The sequence below is a fragment of the Melopsittacus undulatus genome, chromosome 1 (genome assembly GCF_012275295.1).
Source record: "Melopsittacus undulatus isolate bMelUnd1 chromosome 1, bMelUnd1.mat.Z, whole genome shotgun sequence".
Lineage (NCBI taxonomy): Eukaryota > Metazoa > Chordata > Aves > Psittaciformes > Psittaculidae > Melopsittacus > Melopsittacus undulatus.
The window spans coordinates 94639449-94660256 of NC_047527.1; the positions used below are offsets into that span (position 1 = coordinate 94639449).

General features: G+C 40.8%; 1 protein-coding gene across 1 annotated transcript in view; it reads right to left on the reverse strand.

Annotated features, from left to right (window-relative positions):
* Positions 1–13754, reverse strand: part of DCDC2 (doublecortin domain containing 2) — a 53567-nt gene extending 39813 nt beyond the window's left edge. The window contains exons 1-3 of the mRNA XM_031049718.1: positions 13462–13754; positions 8377–8428; positions 6122–6124 (exon numbers count right to left, since the gene is read on the reverse strand). Coding sequence (XP_030905578.1) covers positions 6122–6124; positions 8377–8428; positions 13462–13754 — 348 coding nt within the window. The remainder of the gene's footprint in view (positions 1–6121; positions 6125–8376; positions 8429–13461) is intronic.
* Between the last annotated feature and the right edge of the window lie 7054 nt (positions 13755–20808).

Consider the following 20808-nt stretch of genomic DNA (forward strand, 5'->3'; position numbering starts at 1 on the left):
CCCCACCCCCCACATTGTATATTAGAGACATGCTACATAGAGTGGTCTGGGAGCACATTTACAGGCTGCCATGAGCACACAGGCTAGTTATCCAGAGCTAAGAACTGGTATGACTGTCTGATTTCTTTCTTTTTCTTCCCAGAAGTGCATCCCATCAAAGGGAGCAACTGAGCAACTGCAAGATTTACAGGTCTACACATATTTATAAAGCTATTCTGGATGGCAGCAAAACAACAGCCAAAAAAACCTCCCTGAACCAGACACTATATGCTCATTTGATTTATACAGGTTTAAGGCTTGCCCTTTCTTCTTGCTGTATTAATATAGTCTTGGGTGCTATGACCATCTCACTCATTACATCAGTTTATAATTAACCTTTTCTTTTTAAGTATTTCAACACAATGTCACATTCCAAATTTATCAGCTCATGTAATGAGCCATGGCTTTGCCAGTTTGTTATAATGGCCTGTTTGATAATCAATGTGCTCAGAAAAACTGAGAACAAATATTTGCATTCCCTTAGGGTAGAACTGAGGTCAAAAGAACCAAAACCCCATTTATACACACTATCACCACACTGTGATGTGAAATAAAGGAATGTTCAAGGTTCAGTGATGAAAAGCAAATTAGAATGGTAAGTTTTCTAAAGCTATTACAAAACAGGAAACATCTATTTCATAGAAACACAACTTTTTTAATGGGCATTTTCATACACTTGGACAGAAGATGCAGAGTCACTGAGGTGTTTGGTCAGTACAAAACCATTAGTTATCCTTACATAGTAATTAAGCTGGCTAATCTACATTCCCCTGGCTACTTTGTGTTGCTAGATGGTACACTGGATAGTATAGAACAGCCTTGAGCAAGAGACTACTAGCCTTTCTACTGGTGTGGATACAAAGCACCATTGAAACTGTTATTAATTGAGTGCATTTCCAGACTTACATAAATGGATTACAATGCCACGGCAGTACATAAACTTATCAGCCCACACATAGCATAGATGAGCCAGAAATTTAGATTTAAATTAGGCAGTAGAAAAAAATTATTCCCTGTGAGGGTGGTGAGGCCCTGGCACAGGTTGCCCAGAGAAGCTGTGGCTGCCCTATCCCTGACAGTGTTAAAGGCCAGGTTGGATGGGGCTTGGAGCAACCTGGTCTAGTGCAAGGTGTCCCTCTCTGTGGCAGGGGGTTTGAAACTAGATGAGCTTTAAGATTCCTTCCAACCCAAACTCTTCTGTGCTTCTACAAAATTAACTATGCCAGGACAGCTATGCCAGAACAAATGGCCATGTACTGACCCAGGGAGCCTTTTAGTCCTCAAAACTCCTACAAAATTCACAGTGTTTAAAACCACTCTGTTCCCCTCCAAAGTGAATTGCACTTTTTTTCAACTACAGTAAGTAATATTGAGTTCATATCCCTTGTGCATCTGGGGATAAGTCACACTGCATCTAACTAAGCCCTGAAAAGAAAAATGTTCCTCTTGGGATCCATCATTGTTTTGGGGCATTGGACTAGAGGCCAGATCTTCAGCTGAGATAAATCAGACAACGGAATGGCCTTATCTGCACAGACATAGCCTGTGCAGTGCTCCAAGACTGATCACACCTGTGTTGCTTCCGGATCCCAAGAATCACTCCTATTTCTTCTCTGAGTTGTATGATGTTATTTATACCCTACACTCCTTACAACACACACAATGGTGGCATCAATAATGCAGATTTTATTCAAGCAAAATAAATCCTGATACTCCTTTCTGTCACTGACATAATACTGACAATTCTGTGTATTTTTCCCAATTCCTTAGACTCATTTAAATCAAAAAGAAACCTCTAGCCTTCATAGCTGCTCAGAAGGGCTTGAACCTGTGAACCCATGAACAATGACAGCTGAAGAACAAAAAGTAACCCTAAAAAAATATTTTTTTCATCATTTTTAATCAAAGGTAAAAGTTGTTAATGTTTCCAGTAAGTCAATGTAATATGCAGCAACTAGTTTTTAATGAGACTAATATGCCTTATTAAAAGCTTCAGTACTGGCAAGTCTTCCCTCCCAGACTCCTCAGAGACCAGAAAGAGCAGTTACCCTACAGAACAAGGCAGACGTGTTAATCAGGGAAGAGACCAACTTTCAAGTTTCATATAAAACTCAACATAGCCCATGAAATTCTCCTGTGACATGAACCAAAGACTACAAGTCTTTCTGTTGCTCCAAAATCCACTAAATCCATCTGTAAGCAAGCTGTTAATTAGAATATTAAAAATTGCACAATTCAAGTATACAGGATGATATAAAGAGAAATCTTATTAATTCATAGGCCCTATTAGAAGACAGCTTATGTTTTAACTGGATGTCTGGTCAGTTCTTCTGATTCCTCCTGGCATCAGATTATAAACACTCAGGTTGAGTATCTGTTTTGTATGCCTTGTTGTGCTAATTATGTCACTAGCATACTAAATACCAAACAATGACATATAAAATTTAAGTATTAAATATGGTGGTCAGGAGATTAAAGACATATATATCATTTTTTTCTATCTTTATCTTTTTACAGTCTTATTCCCAAAACTATGCTTACAGTAGAATTCCTAATTAATTCAGCATCAGAAAATGAGAAATACCTCACTGAGCCTGTGACACCAGCAGTAGAAGAAATCAAACTGGTCAGATATGGAGTAGCAAGAGAGTTTAGTTTTGCATATCAGCACAAGAATATGAGTGGACCCCTATATATGATATGGTATGATATTTTCAGTCATACAAGTATTTTGTATACAGTAATTCTGAGTAGCACAAGTCCTGTTTGTTTCTAAGTCTTAGGAAGGAATGAGGAAAAAATATCCTGTGAAGATAGATTATTTTGACATCAAGTGGCTGTAATTTGAACATGTTGGGATCATTTCTGATATCTATTCAGGCACTCTCTCACCCTCACGAAACTGTCTCCTACATAAAGTATCAGTGAGCCATTTCTAATTTGAAGTTAAAAATGAATCAAGATTCAACCCACTGAAAAATTAAAAGCTTTTTCTTATGATTAGACATGCACATTATTTGTCAGATATGATAAATGCTAGGTTTGAAATAAACAATATAATAATAAATACTGGGATTTTTCATGAGAATATACTAGGAAAAAATATGCAAGTATGTTAAGGACAAGGTATATCCAGCATAAACATACCAAAATAATTTCTGAAAACAAGAAACATATATAAACCTCCAAAATTCAATTTTTACAAATTAATCGAGTCATATCACTGCTAACAGGTGTGTGGTGACTCCACTTCTAGCAACAAAGATGAGCTTAAAGGATGCATAAGTAACGACTGCCATAAATTATACTAAATGAATTGAATTTTAAAATATGGAGGAGCAGCAGGAGACAGAGCAATTGCAGCTCCTTAAAATACTTTTACAGCAACATCTCAAATGCCTCTTTTTTAAAAAAAAAAATGTGCTGGTAAGTTCAATCTACCAAGTTTCAAACATTGTATTTTCCACGTCACATCCCCTTGTCATGGTGTGAGCCGAAGCTGAAATAGTTATGGAACAGTAAAATGCATTTACGTGAAACAGTGAGAAAAAAGTGATGAATCACTGAAAAAATGTGATCAGGGCAAAACTACTGCAATGTGAGGCGTAGCACAAGAAATATACCGAGGCTGAACACAGGAAGAATCGGGAACTGGAAAAGTAGGGCAAGAACTGGTGGGTGGCAGGCAGAGAGTCCCCTGCTGATTCTCTCACACCAGGGTCCTTGACACATATCACTGAATCTGACAGTCCAAGAGCCAATGCTAAATGACAGCATCCTGGAATGAATCCACTATTCTAAAAATTGAGTAAAGAGACTCTTCCTCAACCAGCCACACATCTGGCCTACAACCAACCAGCTCTTGCAACGTCTGTTTTCATACTTACTGCCCTACAGCCATTCCCAACTGATGGATAATGCTAGAAATGTACTGTAGGTCAGCAAGTGTTCTAAAATTGTGGACCAGGATGTTTTCATTGTTTAAACATCATAGGCAACAGTGTGGGACCTGAGAAAGAGTCTACACCACCCTTATCTCTATATATTATAGAGATAAATCTTAATGTGCCTTACATTGAGTAAGACATAAGCAGAGTTTTCTTAAATAACTTCATAAATTTAAAGTTGGTAAAAAAATCCAAGCAGAACACAAATGACAATGAATCTTGAGCAGCACAAAAAATACTTGTGTCAGAGTTTGCCATGCAATCACCTTGTCCTAGAAACCCAGGAGAAAAAGTGAAGTGCAGATCAAAATTTTCACATTTTTATTACCTAAGAAAATCTGTCTGCTCTCAACCAAGGCCAAATTTATCTTTATGGGTCAGTAAAGCAGTTTAATGCAGGCCTACTGTGAACTTTTGATAATAGACGCTATTTCACACGACACCGTAAGGTCCCTTTTTATTTTGTTTGCAAGAGACTGGCTCTTGAATATCAAAATGCATCTGCTTTTCTTTGGTGATTACAATTCTTTGCCTCTATAATAATAACACATTGCAAAGACTGTTAATTCAATGTGTTCAAAAACCTTTGTCACAAGAAGTCAGAGAAGAAAGGAAGTTTCAGCTGAACCGTTTTGTGAAACAACAAATCTCAAGCAAAGAGCTGCCTACAGGATTTGCACATACAAAAGCTCAGCTAATTCTTCAGCAGCTTACTCAGCCCCAGTGTAAGTAAAATTACATCTTTTGGAGTGCACAGGGAGAGACCATCTAGATCAGGTATAGTGCCTAGAGAAATATAAATGTCCATGCTTTACACATTATAATGGGAAAATAATGTTCAATACCTTTTACAAACAATTAACCTTATAATAATAAACAAATGGTAGGTCTGTTGGTCCATACTTCCTCAGGAGATTGTTAGATTCCACAAGCACATCATTTAAAATGTATTTGTACATGCAGATCACCTTCAGTACAAAAAGGATCTCTCTTGCAAAACAAGCTCAGTTGCCAAAAGAAGCGATGAATGACAAAATACCTGAGGAATAGTTTTGATCAAAATCTTAGCTTGGGTCAGAATGAAATCTTTTTACTACTTTCTGTACAAGTAACGTAACTGTAGAAAGTTTTGAGACATATTATTATAGTGCGAGGGCTCTGTAAGGAGATTAAAATAGCCAAGAGCAAGGCCATCAGCTGAGACTGACACAGTCTTCCCATGCTTCTAGGACAAGTGTCTTCTTTTACCCTTACTGGTGTGTCTGGTTGAAAAGAAGACTGAAATCTGAACTTATTCTCTCCCCCTGCTCTCTCTCCAAAAAGTCTAAACTAAGATGGCGTGTGACAACTCTACGGAGCTACCTTGTTGCAAAGACAATCAAATAGGAATTGAATAATTAGACTTCTCCTATGAAACTTGTTCCAGCCTCCCATACAGAACTACCACAGTGCAAGAGACACGTCATCACTTATTTGCTGGGATAAGCAGCAAAACACAGGGGAAAGAGTATTGCCGTGTCAGTAAAATGGTTGAGCCAGATACAGATTTGCCGATACAGGCACTCTTTCACTCTTCACAGTGGCAGCTACTCACTGCCTTTAGCTCTGATTTCATCTTTTCTTTCTCCCTCTTCATAAGCCACAGCTTACCCTTCTGACTGTCATGAACACTCTTAGTGAAGTGAATTTGTGTCACTGTGAAAATCAGCTGAGTGGCACATCAATCTGACGTTAAAGTCACAAGAGAACGAAGGGCCTAAACTGCTGTGCTGCTGCTATTGCTAAGGCGAAAAAAGTACAAGCAGGCAAGGAAGTGTCCAATGCACATAACAGCATAGCAGTGAGAAGAAAGAGACGTGGCTTCTAATGAACAAACAGGGAAGATTTTATTGCTGAAATTCAATCTAAAATAAGGCCTTACAAAAGCAAAATACATTTGTGGGCTAGAGCAGCAACGACTGCTACAAGATTTCATGGAAAAACATGATTTTGTTTGTTTGTTGATGAAAATCTGACAAAATCAAAGACAATACGGCTGCCCCTCCTGGTCCTAAAGCACATCTAGTTTTTTTTTTTTTTATTTCTAAGTGAATGCCTGAAAAAAACCCAAAACAAAATGAAAAAAAAATCAAAACTTGCTTCCTCACATTGTTTTAACATAAATATACTTAGACATGAAAACTTCTGTTATCAGCCCCCTGAAAGTTCATTCTTAGGACTAAATGATTAGGGCATGAAAACATTTGTGTTACTCATAATGCCAGATAAAAATTGGTAGACTATTACTAGGTTTCATCTCATGTTTATGACTCCTTTGCCCAAATAAATCAATCACATAAAGTTAAACTCGACACAGGGAGTTAAGCTCCCCACAGAGACTGGAGATTGCAAACAAGTCAAACAGGAAGAATGAAAGCTGAGATAATAGATGGGTTATACTAGTTTACTTCAAAGGCCAGGGAGATGGCTGAAAATATTAAGATAATTTACAATGAACAATGATTACAGAAGAAATAATAGAAGCCTCTCTTACAAAACATGCAATTGTAAGTAAAAGACCCACAACTTCTATAACTACTTCTCCAACTGCACAGAATCTGTATTATATTCTAAGGATATGCTGCAAAACAATCAGCCTTAAAACTAGCCTTCAAGTAGCAAGCCTATTGTTGTACTGATAACTGGCAGTATAAGGAGATTTAGCTAAGAGCCTTCCATGAAGACAACTATCTTCTTTGCAAGGGCACATGCAGTTAGTCACACTGCACACTATTAATGAGATTCACACATAATAGTGAATCCAAACCACTGCGTTTTCAGAAGTAATTAGAAGCATTTTCCTCAAGTTATTTTTCTTGTTCTAGATATGTAAAAATAATTTTTTCACCCAAACACTGTTTTAATATAAAATATGGTCCTACACACACATTCAAGGATTCAGAAAAAAACAGTGAAGACTAGATATGAATCCAAAGATATGTTTTCTGGTTCAGAACTGTGTTTCCTGTGTTGGAGATTCAGGTAAGTGCAATATTACTACATACAAACATTTTACCATTCCTTCCCCCCTCCCCCAATTATAATCTCTTACTTAGATCATACTTAGGTGAGATAATAATTTTATTCTCTGCCTGTGCATACTGCAATTAACTAGTTTCATCAAGATTCACAAAACTTGGTCAAAGAAGACTCAGGACTGGCAGAAGAAGAAAATGCTGGGGGTCAAAAATTGAATTTACAAATAAATGTCATGGGAAAGCTTAGGTAGTGCCTGTGTGAAGGAGAGCTGCTCAATAAATATACATCAGCAACAGTACATAATCCTGCTGACTCATCAGTGTTTAATTAGCTTTTCCCATCTTATGGGAATGTTCTTTTTTCTTTGTAAAAAAGACCCAAGCAACAGAGAAACATGAATGGCTACACAGAAACAACAGAACTATCTCTACAATGTTCTGGTCAATTGCATAAAAAAACTTGGGAAAAAAATATGAGTTACAAAGTTATGATCAATTATAATATGCAGATATCATATTTCATAGCCTCTGAATAAGAAATATCTGAGTATCAGAGTAAATGCCATTAGGGCACTAATACCTCAGTTTTGAGGGTCTTCTAGTACAAGGGGTCCTACTCCCTGAAAAAACCCGCTACACAAACCATTAAATTGCTGGAAGCGTGGCATGTCCGCACAAGGTGAAAGAAACTGAAAAACAAGTGAGCTGATGCTTCCTGCCAGGCAGAAGCTGCAATTCAAATGTTTGTTGGGAATCATTGATCTCATACACAATAAACCAGCAAAAATAATGCAGTCACACATCTCACAAAACCCTACACACAGTATGTTTTGAAGCCTGCAGATACCTCCTCAGACTACAGCACAGCACTGTTGAGGACAGCATAGGTGACCTTGGAGAATTATGGACTAGAACTTGTTAGAAGTTTATAACTTACACTGTCAGTGACTGGGAAAAGTATTTGAACTCTCATTTTTTCAAACTAAAACATCCCTATTCCAGAAATAATACCAAGTTTTGAAAAAAAATTGCTGGTCCAAAACCCCCAAAATTCCCATTTCCACCATCTTTTTTGCATGAGGAAAAAAAAAAAAAAAAAGCTCTCTTAGGTTTATAACCAGATCCAATGAAGACAAGAAGAGATTTTTCTTTACTGAAAGTTTTTAACTGGATGTGGCAATTCAGAAACCTGAGCAGAAGACAATCAGTGCATCATGCTCAGAGCAATCAGAGTAATAATCACTGAAAATATGTTCAGAATGGTAGATAATTGTATTATTATTAAGCATAATAAATCTATATATAAAAATCAGACATGCAGGCATGTCACTAACATTAACTGCAGGTTTACTTAATTATTTCAGACATCCTACCTCGTTATTGACTTCAGGAGGTTTTTTCTTTGTTTCTCCAATGTTCAAATAGCTGTGGAAGGAAAGCAGTTTTGATTACTTACAGAAGCAATTAACTTACACCATGCAAATATCTCTGCTTTTTTTTTTCATACACAAAGTTTTTAAAATTTATCATGCCTCAAAATAACATAAAAAGTAACTAATTTAATATTTTAATGAAGTACTGTTAATATAAACCTGCAGGCTAGCTCTCTGGGCCAATACAAAGTACAGGGGAGAACCAATCATCTACTTTCAAGTCACTGGTGGTACTTTCAAGTCACTGGTGGTTTGTACAGACCACCAATAACACCCTTGTCATAAAGAAGCTCACACACTATTGTGATGTGCATCAACAAATCTGAGCACAATATCAACTTACCAGAGTTTTCAAACTCATCATCTTGCCTCTCAGTTTCTCGCAGTAAGTTCCTGATAGATTTAAAGCTTTCCTCCATGCCCAAGTTTAACCCATGGCATCTACTAAAGTTTAAAAGGATCTACAGTTGTGTTTCTACAGGACATTGATACATCTGAACAGTGTATATCCCAGTTTCTCATGATGGTGATGAACCAATATCATCTGCACAATTATCTTATGAATAAAGAAAATACAAGCCTCAACTGGACAATAAAACAAAGTATCTCTATTTGAACAATACTGCTCTCCATCAGAATACATATTTCCACAAAAACACTGCATTAACACAGACCTGTTAGTTAAAACACACAGTGATGGATTAGCTGTATGTTACCTTTCCAACAAAAGGGAATTAAATAAGCCTTTAAGCATGAGTAACCTATAGACTGGCAAACAGGCAACTGTCCAGGTACCCAGACTATGCTAACTCCTTTCCCTTGTCAGCACTCTGAGAGCCAGAAAAGTGGTTCTCATGAATGCAGCTCTCAGTACCTTCCGGTACTGCAAAATATTTTCAGTTCTCAGTGCTGGAGGAAAAGATACCTTCATGGGCAGTTACAACTTAGTACAGCAGCACCTTTCAGCACCTTCTACCAAGAACTGAACATGAGGGGAAAAATACCAAACATGACTGGGGCATCTATTCTGTGATGGGAGCATATAACTCAACATTAGGTGATAGGTATTTGTTAGAAGTTCTCCCTATTCCTACTTTCAGTGAGAAACCCAATGTGCTTTGCCAGGATTTTAAGGCTAGAAGATCCTACCTGGGAATGTCAGGTGCAAACAACAGTGCAGGCTCACCAAAAAGCTTTCACAATGCATCTGCAGCCCTCCAGTAATGTCATATTCTATAATTAATGTCTGGGATAAGATTTGTTTGCTAGAGGAAACTTTCCTGCCTGGCCAAAGCTGACAGTTCATGGGACCTGAACAAAGGTGTAGAAGTAAGAAAGAAGGAATACTTTGAAGGAATGGCAATTGTCTACCAAGAAACCACAAAATGGACACAGGGATTTTAAGGCTTGAGTGTGCAAGGACAGTGAGACACAGCAAGGCTTCTAGGCAATGCCTGAAAGTGCATGCCAGTGATGTGGCACAGCTACAGGCTGGGTAGAGAAAAGATTCAGAGCAGCCCTGTGGAGAAGGACTTGGGAGTGTTGGTCGATGAGAAACTTAACATGAGCCAGCTGCAATGTGTGTTCACAGCCCAGAAAGCCAACCGTATCCTGGGCTGCATCAAAAGGAGCGTGACCAGCAGGTCCAAGGAGGTGATCCTGCCCCTCTACTCTGCTCTCATCAGACCTCACCTGGGGCATTGTGTGCATTTCTGGTGCCCTCAACATAAAAAGGACATGGAACTGTTGGAACAAGTCCAGAGGAGGGCCATGAGGATGATCAGGGGACTGGAGCACCTCCTGTATGAAGACGGGCTGAGAAAGTTGGGGCTGTTCAGCCTGGAGAAGAGAAGGCTGCGTGGAGACCTCATAACAGCCTTCCAGTGTTTGAAGGGAGCCTATAAGGATGCTGGGGAGGGACTATTCATTAGGGACTGTAATGGTAGGACAAGGGGTAACAGGTTAAAACTCAAACAGGGGAAGTTTATATCAGACATAAGGAGGAAGTTCTTTACTGTTAGGGTGATGAGGCACTGGAATGGGCTGCCCAAGGAAGCTGTGGATGCTCCATCCCTGGTGATGTTCAAGGCCAGGTTGGACAAAGCCTTAGGTGTTGTGGTTTAGTGTGAGGTGTCCCTACCCATGGCAGGGGGGTTGGAACTTGATGATCTTAAGATCCTTTCCAACCCTAATTATTTTATGATTCTGTGATCCAGAAAGGATGTGGCAACACAGGACAATATTTTAAAACAAAGTGTGCAAACCTCATGTTTAAAAAACAAAAACAAACAAAAACAACTATTGCAAATTTCTCCAAAGGAACAAAAAAAAACCCCAACCCCCCCAAAACCAACCAACCAACCAAACCCCACCACAGACAAACACACACAAAATAGTCTTAAAGCCTACAACACTAAAAAGAAATAAGCTGCTGACTGTGGTTGTTGTTCTCTGGCACCAGTGAATTATTTCGAGAAGAACTAAGTGACAAAGAAAAGCAAATATATGGTAAAAAGCTCAAATTTGCTATGTAGAGGTCTGGGCATTCAGCTGTCAAATTTCAGAGATCCATGAATCAGAAAAGGTTTAGACAGTGCCAAAGGCTTTTTGTGGGATAACAGCACTCAAAAAAATTCCAGATCAAAAACTTAACCAAAGTATATCCACTTGCTAAGATAGCAGAGATACTTCCACTCAGTGACTACCCAAGTCAGTGATAAAGCAAAATGTTTAAATGCCAATCACTTTATTTAAATAGTAAACACATCAGCAGCTTATATTGACTACATACCTTCAAAGGTAAATTTCATCTAAATATATATATTACATTTAAAGATGCTACAATTCAGTGCTTGGAATGAGTGTTAAAGGAGAGCAAAGTTTAGTCTAGAAATCACTGCAGACAGGGAAGAAAAAGATTCATTTCTCAGTGTAAGACATATGAGAAGAAACAAATGCACTGCTTGAAGTGGAGCAATGACACGTTCAGCTTCTGCTTCTCCTTGGATATTCTCTCCTTTCCATTACATTCCCCAACATAAGTGGCACAAGTTGACATTCTGAAGTTCAGTCTATCACAGTAATGAATGTGTTCAATAAGCAACACTGGGGGGAAAAAAAAAATGTAAACACTTCTTGTTGCTGTCAGACCAGAGGCAGATCCTTTAGGACAGATGCTTTGGTCTCTTGCAGCTGCAACAGCTTTTGTCTTTGCCTGTGACACATACAGAGACATACACTCTTTAATTCCTTCAATATCTTTCAGAAAACTGTCCCCTTCAATTAATCCATCCTCTCCTCTGACTTTTCTGGATAAGATGTCTCCCTAATTATCATTCTGTCTACAAAACAATGAAGAACAAGATCAACATTAAGTCCTTCATCCTGCCATAAATAATGCTGGTAAAAGCACTGCCAACTTTTACAGCACTATATAAATAAATAAATACTAATAGGGAAGAACTCCAACTTTGAACACAAGGATGGGAAAGATCTCAAGTCATCCCATTCATCCTCCCTACAGTACAGGTGTATGGCATACTATCAAGGGATATACAAACCAACTTTCTCTTAACAAGTCCTTTAGGCTAGCTTTTCTTAAGGTATTCTCTTTGTTGACCTTAAATTCTTAGCTATATTGTTTGATGTTGGAGTCATAAAAGTCTGAAAAGCTCTCACCATAAAACTCTGATCATAAAACATAACAAGACAAAAAGGAATGTTTTTTTCCCCACCCAAAATAAATCCAGAGTGCTCAATTCTCCACACAGTGCATGCCAATGCCAAACACATTTAGCCTGTCTGCTGTACATAAAATGCATTTAGGGAGGTGAAACATGATGTGCTGACAGCTAGCAACTTTAAGCTATCCACAGAATCACAGCATTTAATACCAAAATTATATGGCAGATCTTTCTTGAGAAATGAACACTGCATTTGACATGGAAGACAGTACAGAGGGAAAGGGACTTATATTTTGCCTGTCACATCCTCCTCTCTTGTTTTGCCACTAAAGTGCAAGACGCTTCAATAGATGTTGAGAAGCAGCCAGTGACAAAAATGGTAAGGCTGCTGACAGAAATCCTGCTCATTACATAGTTTTCTCCTGAAACACCGTGAGCGCTCCTGAAAAAAGGAGTGTCTTGAACTCTGCAAAACCAAGATGAGCAAGATCCCATAAAGCTGCTAGTTTAGCATAGATTCCTAACCACCTTCAGAAAGCGACTGTTAATGTTGAGATTTTGTTGTGGTTTTTTTTTAATTCAACTGTAAGAAAAATGCCCACGAAGAAATTCACTGCCAGAATTAAGGACCATTACTGATCACATGCAGAGCCACTCAAGAACCACTCCTAAAAGCCTAGATCTCTTCCATGATACTATCCCAGTCACTCAGAAAACAGAGAAACTGTTATCTCAATTCTTGGTATCAAGGGATGGAAGAGAAAGCAAACAGTCATCTTTCAAGTAATAGGAGGCACTCAGATATCCTGGTCATAAAAAGTCTATATACCTACCCAAAATGAACAAAAGTAATGAAGAGGTGGATAGCTAGGTAGAATAGTTTAGACTTTATAAAATAAGTAAGAAAGTATTGGGAATTAAATTCCCATGCTCATCAGCTTCACAGCAGGACTGTCAAGACTCCACCTTTCTGCAGCTTTCTCCTTTACCATTGAGCACGAATACTGACACTCACCCTTCAGTTAAGCACACATATCACATCATGCCATTGCTGCATGTCCTTCAGGTTAAAAGGCTGTTTCTCCTTTTCTACCATCATGTCAAGGAAATGGCACTATGTGACTGATGGTTACAGCAGCCTTTCTGTAGCTTGCAGCTCCACTGTAGTTTTATCTGTTACAAGCACCTTTCCTTTCACTTTGGGTTGCAGTCATTTAAGTCTTCTTTCTGCAATGGCTAATAAAAGGGGGTGGGAGCCTTCTAAAGTAACACCACAGCGCTAAACCCCAAATCCTGATATTCAAGTTCCATACGAATCTGATATTACTTTTTAGCCACTCACTTGAGTTTTTTGAAGGCTTCCCTGCCACCAGCCACATACTGCTCTCCACTTCGAAGCTCCTCCAGCTGCCGGACACGATGCCCACCCCGGGGGGTATAGATGTTACGCACAGCTCCGAAGGGTGCCTTCACCCCAGCTGTCACCTCTTTCAGGAATACCTCAAAGTTGGACACTTTCTTCTCACTGATGACAATGCGGTGCCCCGGGAAGAAAGGGTCCCCGTTCCGATATACCAGCAAGTTCTTCACCGTCGGCTGCGAGAGCCACGACCCCTTCGTGTTAGTACTAGTCATGCTCGGCAGCTTCGGACCTCCCGATGCCTGCACCAGTCTACTCAGGAGAAGGCTCCCGCTCTAGCAACCCTCTCACCTCTGCCCTGACAGCTCCCTGCCAGGGGTGAAGCACACACGCCCAGGCCGGGCCTGGGCACCAGGGCCCACCTCCAAGGAGGCAGAGGAGGGAGCCCGGCTCCGCGGGGAGGGACCACAGCCTCCCCAGGGCCTGCAGCACAGCTCAGCTCAGCCTCTCAAGAGCGGCTCCTCCTTGGCAACCAGCTCCTGCTGCTCCCTGGCACCTGGGGAGGTTAACGCCGATTACACTAACCCAGGCAAAAAACAAAACCAAAACAACAACATTGCATGAAGGTAGATGCAACACAGCTGGGAAATGGACTGCAGGGGACCTACGGCCTCCCAGGGTATTTATCCTCCAGCCTTGCCATTACGGGAAGCGACTTGCCGTTGCTACCCTGGTTTCCTCGGGGAACTTTATCCCGCGTTTGTTCGTCCTCCCCCTTGCCCAGCCAGGCGATAGCCTGCTAGGAGCCTGACGGACCCAGAGCCACTGTACAAAGCACTGCTCAGTTATTCACCGGGCGGTGGCTGGGGGAAGGAGAACGAGGAGGCGTCGTGTCTAGAAGCACGGCGAAGGACGCGGGGGCAATAGGGGCAGAGCGTACGCGGACCAGGGGCACCGCACCCGAGCGAGCGAGGGAGGGAGGGAGGAAGGGAGGGTAGTCCCCGCTCTGCCTCCTCATCCCCAGCAGCTCAGGCACTGCAGCGCGGTGTGGCTCCCCACCACAGGGGAAGGTACCGGCCACTGAACTGCCCTCAGCGGGGAGCGGCGGCGGAGGTGAACCGTTGAGCCGCTTAGCTCTCCCACAGCGAGCCCGGGCAGGGAGAATGAGGTGGCCGGGTCTGACCAGACGAGGCGGAGCTGCCGTGAGATGGCGGCTCCACACAGGCGAGCGGCCGGTAAGCGCCGTTAACCGCCGGTAGCAGTCCTCCGCGCCGCTGCGGAGGGGCCGCCCTTCGCATGGTGGTGAGTACAAGATTAACTACCCGCAAGTCTGTCCCTGACGGGTCCTAGCCCCGCCGTGATGGGCCGGAAGTTAGGCGGTGGCAGGCTGCTCCCGGTGAAAACCATGTTATTTCATTCACGTCTAGCCAGCTCTTCTTGGGGTTTCTTACTAAATGGGTCAATTATTTCCTTCTCAAGAATAAAACAGACTTTTACTAGACCTTTTCGATTAAGGTAACGAAAACGCTAGGCAGGTGCCCCCGCGTGGAGGTAACGGCAAGGCTCAGCCGCCAGCAGAAAGGCAGCTTCTACAACACGAGTGACTGCTTCAGGCATTCTGCCCTGCCTGCTTCCGCGTATTCCCTTGCTGGATGTGACACATGCTTTCTCCGCTGGAGATTTAGTTACTTGGTGCCTGATAATTGCCTTTGGTTCATGATTAACATCTAACGATTCCTACTTGTGTGTGCAGGAAGCAAACGAACCACTGAAAAGTCATACTTGCTTATTCTTCTTGTCAGTTACTAAAAATCCCACCTGAAAATTGGATCTTTGCTGCAGGTCACCTGTTGCTATTTGCAGGCAATTATTTTGTTGTTTTGACTTTTTTAATGTGCTAACTAACATGATGTTCTCTGGGCATCTTTTTGAGATGATATGTAAATGCTGTGGACACTGTGTGGGTTCTTTTTCCCGATTCTACCATCTGAATGGGCAAAATTTGCCCCAAACACAGAACTAAGCTGCACTCCCCCGCGTATCTGGGTAATTTTACTTCACTATTTGCATTGGAATATTTAAAGGCTTTTCAGTACTCCTGTTATTCTTTGGTTAAGTCTGCTATAATTTGTTCTCTTAAGCATCCAGGATCAGTCATAAGAAGTAATATCACTCCTGCTGAGCTGGCCCAAACCTGCAATTCTGTCTGGAAAATTTCAGTTAATGAGACTCAACGATGATTTGCCCTACTAAACCAAGATCAATTTGAAATACAACATGAACAGCAGCCTGATAAATGAGAAGAATATCCTCAGGCACAATCTATTTTAAACAAAAATACATCAACAAAATGAAACAGAAAAACAATAGACAAATGTTGTGGTTTAACAAAATGTAAAGTAACACACCTGATTCAAAGAGCATGATGTAAAGTCAAATGAGATTATGTTGCAGTCTTTCTTAAGTCAATTTCTATAATTCTGCATAGTAGGTAAGATATAGCATGTATAAAAATATATTTTTATACCTATTAAGAACCAGATCAAATGGCTGCCATCATCAAAAGACTTCCTTAGGTTTCATAGATAAATATATTGGATCATGAAATCATACTGATACCATTTTAATCTTAAACTATTAAAAAAACTTTGTAAACAAATGATCCACTTGCAGCTGCATTTTCTTGCTAATTAACAGCCAAACATCTCCAGGTTGTCCAGTGTTTGAGAAGTAATTTTGGATATTGCATTATCAGAATAGTAGACCTGCTAAATCTCAGATTAATAACATTTGTAAAAACATCAATCAAGAATGGGTCTTACAGGATTACTCAATGCACAGATGAGGCTCTGGTGTGTCCAGACCACCAAAATCCTGACTACAGGTGTTTTGTTTACTTGACAACACTTTAGGCATGCTTGGGAAATGCCTTTTGGCCATACTTTTTAATGATATCTGCTTTGCTCTTTCTAGGAAGCTACATAATAAATTACAGAGACTTTGATTCCACTGGATTTTTGCCACAGCTTGGATACAAGAAGCCGTGAAACCTGAGAGAAAATAAACAGAAATGCCTTAAATTCGAACTGAATTCCTTTAACAGCCCTATTTCCCCACTGGTTGTTGCAAGACTAGAACTAGTCTAGATATTCCTACCTGGAATTGCTTAGTGTACAGTAACGATTGTTCTTCCAAATGTCTTTTAACACATGTGATGGAAAGAATTTTTCTTCCCTTTTATCTTGCTTCCTTTGACGGGAAAATTACCCCCCTGCTGTGAGTTGCAACAGGGCAGTTAAGCATTACAGAAAGCAATTTCAGGGTGAAGGAAGTCAAATATGCTGTTACTGGTTAACAGTTAAATTTCTCTACTTGCTGCTGGTTTGCTTCTGTCTAACAAAGGGGAGAACCAAACATTTACCATCTGCAAATTAATACTGTTTAACATTGATCTGTTGCAACCTGAAATGAAGAAATACATTAAAAATATGCTTATGTTTGAAAACCAAAAATGCCGATGACCTTCACTATAGTGATATGCCAACTATTTGTCTACTATTTTGTGCCAGATTCTACCACTTAAGGTGATCTTAGGCCTAATTAGCATTTACACGTTGTCTTTAGCATAGGTATAAGCCACTGAGTATTTTACTTGTGCATCCATTTTGACATTTGTGCTACTCCAGAATACTGTTGGTCTTTACCTGTAGCCATACTATTTACAATCACTTTTGTGGATTGCAATAAAACATCCCCTGAATAATACCAGAGACTTAAAGTGGCCTGGAACTGGTGGGCAAAATCTTTGTGCAAAACTGGGAGCACATTACAAATCCTTTGCAGAATTACAATGCAGAATCTTGCCCATAGTTTAAGCTTTCCATAGCTTATAGCCTCATAAAGACTTCATATTTCAAATTCAGCTGCTTGCGTTTCTGCCCTCTGTCCCCCTGTGCTGCAGTGGAATCTCACTGTTTTCCTATTCTTAAGACACCACCTTGAAATTCAGCCCCTAAAAAGCAACCATGACTGCCTAGTGCACAATAGGCCCATTATCTCACAAGAGTCTTTTCAGGATGAAACATTTTATTTTCTCCAGTGATAAAAACAAAACAAACCCAGAGTATTTCCAAGGTTACTATGTTTTCTGTCTTGACTAAGTGCAACCATTGCCCAAAAGCTAAGAAAAATTCAACTACTTCAGCTGATGATAGCAGCTTTCATTAGTGAGAATCTGCTCTTTCTAGCCTTTGCAGGGCTGGAGCACTTATCCCCACTATTGTTTCAGTTCCTAAGCAGTCTCCTGTCACATTCTCTGCAGTAACGCACAAGCTGCTTAACCCACTGATGCAATATTAATATAAATGCAGAGACACATAATCTCTTTGTGATGGAGCAATGTCAGACCTCTCATCTTACTTGGAGTTGATGCATGAGACCACATCAGTCAGGTCAAGTGTTGGGATCACATGATGGACCTGAAGTCAATGAGCACACGTTGGGGGATGTCATGAGAACAGAGCCATGGCATAGTGACATATCAAATAGGGTCACTTTTTCTGCAGCAAAATGGTGTGACATCTCTGGCATCTCAGGACCAGGAGCGATTTTGCAGCTTGTTGCAGGTCCCTGGCAACAAGGCTAAGTGACAGCAAAACATGAGGTCATGAAGACAGGAACATGTCCTAGTGCTGAAGACAGAATGCAAAATGATAAAGTTTCTAAATACAGAGAACAAAATTCAGCTTGTTCCATTGTACAGAGCGCTGAGACTCACACTTAATAACTACACCTTTGTGCAGCTTATCTAAAAATCAGACTAAGCAATAGCAGCCACTTTATTCCCAGTTGTAATTCTGAGCTGATCGAACTGTCTGAACTGATGGTTTAATGTATATAAATACTGGGTAGTTCAACTTTCAGACACATGCACTAACTGGAAGAAACAAAATACTGATGTAGTTGGGCAGTTGTAAATTTTAAAACCCATGTCATAGCAGTTTCACATTCTTCTACAACTGCAAAATCAAAACCTCCTTAGAATACCAGGATCAATTATTTTTCCTTAAATAAAGCATTAATCTTAGTTGAAGCTACAGCTTTTGATGACACGTTCTAACCATTCTTGAGAGAGATGAGATAATAAAGGGTTACCTAGGAAAAAGGCTTTTGCAAACCCTTAGACACATGAGGAACTAGTTCTCCATGGAGAAGTACATTCCAGGGGGTTAGCCTGAGGTAAAAAGTTAATATCTCTCATGTGTTCTTTGTATAGAAAGTGAAGTCATGCTCTCTAGGCAAAGATTTCTCAGTGTGTAATGGGAGCCACCTTTGATCAAGGCACCTGATGCTATCAATGGAGTATTCCTGATTCATTCATGCAATAGAAATTATTCTAAATATGAGTATTATAAAGTTTTCCATGGAGCCTTTTCTCTCTAATTATTCAGCTGCACTCCTAGACTAGACACTCATCTACTGTCTGGAAGCAAGTTTACGTTTTTCTGGTTAATCTGCTGCTTTTTGTGTTTTGTTGTTTGTGGGTTTGTTTGTAAAATGGCAATCCCGTGAGCATGTATTTTAGGAGAAGAAACAGGTAATAGGTTCAGGCATGTCACTGTATATAAACAGGACTGATTAAATGTACAAATCATACACTAGGGAGGTAATTTCTCCGTAGAGACAGACATCTATATGCCTTTCTACCACAGTTCTCCCTGAAGTTCTCTAAGGTCTTCAGCAGAGATTTATAAGGAGTCCTCTGATGACATCTGTGATTTCCTTGTCTTTCTATGGTTTTCTTTGGTGTTTCTGCTCTTCCACATACCCCAGCTGCAACCAGACCAGTCCCTTGTGTCTGCACTGGCATTCAGACGGCAGTGGAACTAATTGCTCACGTCATTCAGGCTCACAAACAGTTGTGTTTCCGATAGCAGTTTCAGAGCTAAGTAAGCCTGTGCATGAGCTAGTTTCTCCTCTCAGCGTAAGAGAGGACAGCCATCATGCCTGTTTGTGGTAATGAGTTTCTTCAACAAACAGCAGATGAGCTTGACTGATTTTTTATTAGATACAGCAAACTGCTCCCAACGGTTGGCACTGCAGGACAAACCAGGTACCTGGCACTTGTGTACAGCAGAAGCAACAAGCAGATCATGGTATTTAGAGCTGCAATAAACAGATGGCAGTTTGAGATCTCCAGGTATCTTTTCTCAGCAGCAGTATAAAATTCTGTCTGTGCTTCAGAACTTAGTCCTGGCTGACAGTTCACACCAGTCTGTTGCCTTCACCTTTGAAGACAGAGGTGGTACCTGGTTATTGTCTGCCCTTCCAGGCAATGATGATGATGACTGATGACAACTGTAATGAGATACAATACTGATATTCACTGGCCTACTGGCCTATTACAGCATACATATCAAAGTTCAGTATTTGGTGTGAAGTTATGTCATTTTACTTCTAACATGCCTGTTGTCTAAGCAGCCAGAATAACAGATGGACAAAGGAAAACAAATAGATCAACCCAGTATCTTTTCCCTTTTTTACTGAAGAGTGTGAAATGTCAGCTGTGTGAAGCTTAGTGCAAGTTCATTAAACGTAAATTTCTGGCAGATACTCTTCAGATGCTTCCCAAGCTTTTGCATTCCAACCATGCAGAGCCAACATAAGCTGCTGTTAGATGCCAGCAACAGTGCGTGTTTATTTCCCCTCTCGTTGTTTGTTCTGAGCTGTCTGGTATTTCCAAATTTTAAGTATCTCTTGACAGCCAGGAGTATTAAAACGGTCTTGTACATACTGCCACCTGCTGTGATTAAACAAAACTCGAGCTAAAGTATGTAAGCTTTTAATTACAGGTTTTTATTAATTATGAAGTGGGACATTTGCATTCAGGCATGCTTACCCACAACTGAAAACTTTCGATGGCCTCAGTCTGCTCATTCATGCTTAAGACCTTAAAGCTCACACAGTTCCAACCCCTCTGCCACAGGCAGGTACACCACACACTAGGCCAGGCTGCTCCAAGGCCCGTCCAGCCTGGCCTTGCACACTGCCAGGGATGGGGCAGCCACAGCTCCTCTGGGTAGCCTGTTTCAGGGCCTCACCACCCTCACAGTAAAAGTTGCCGCCACCGCACGGTTACGCGCGTTACGCACATCCCTGGCGGTGGGAGCAGGCCACACACGCCGCAGTGACAGCAGTCAGCAGGCGCGGGCTGGGTGCCGCAGAGTGCGGCTGAAGCCAGCGCTCCGTTACCAGCTCCACCCGGGTGCGACCGACAGCTCAGTTAGCAGCGGCACCCGTACCCCGCACCGCGCGGCCCCTGCCGGCCCC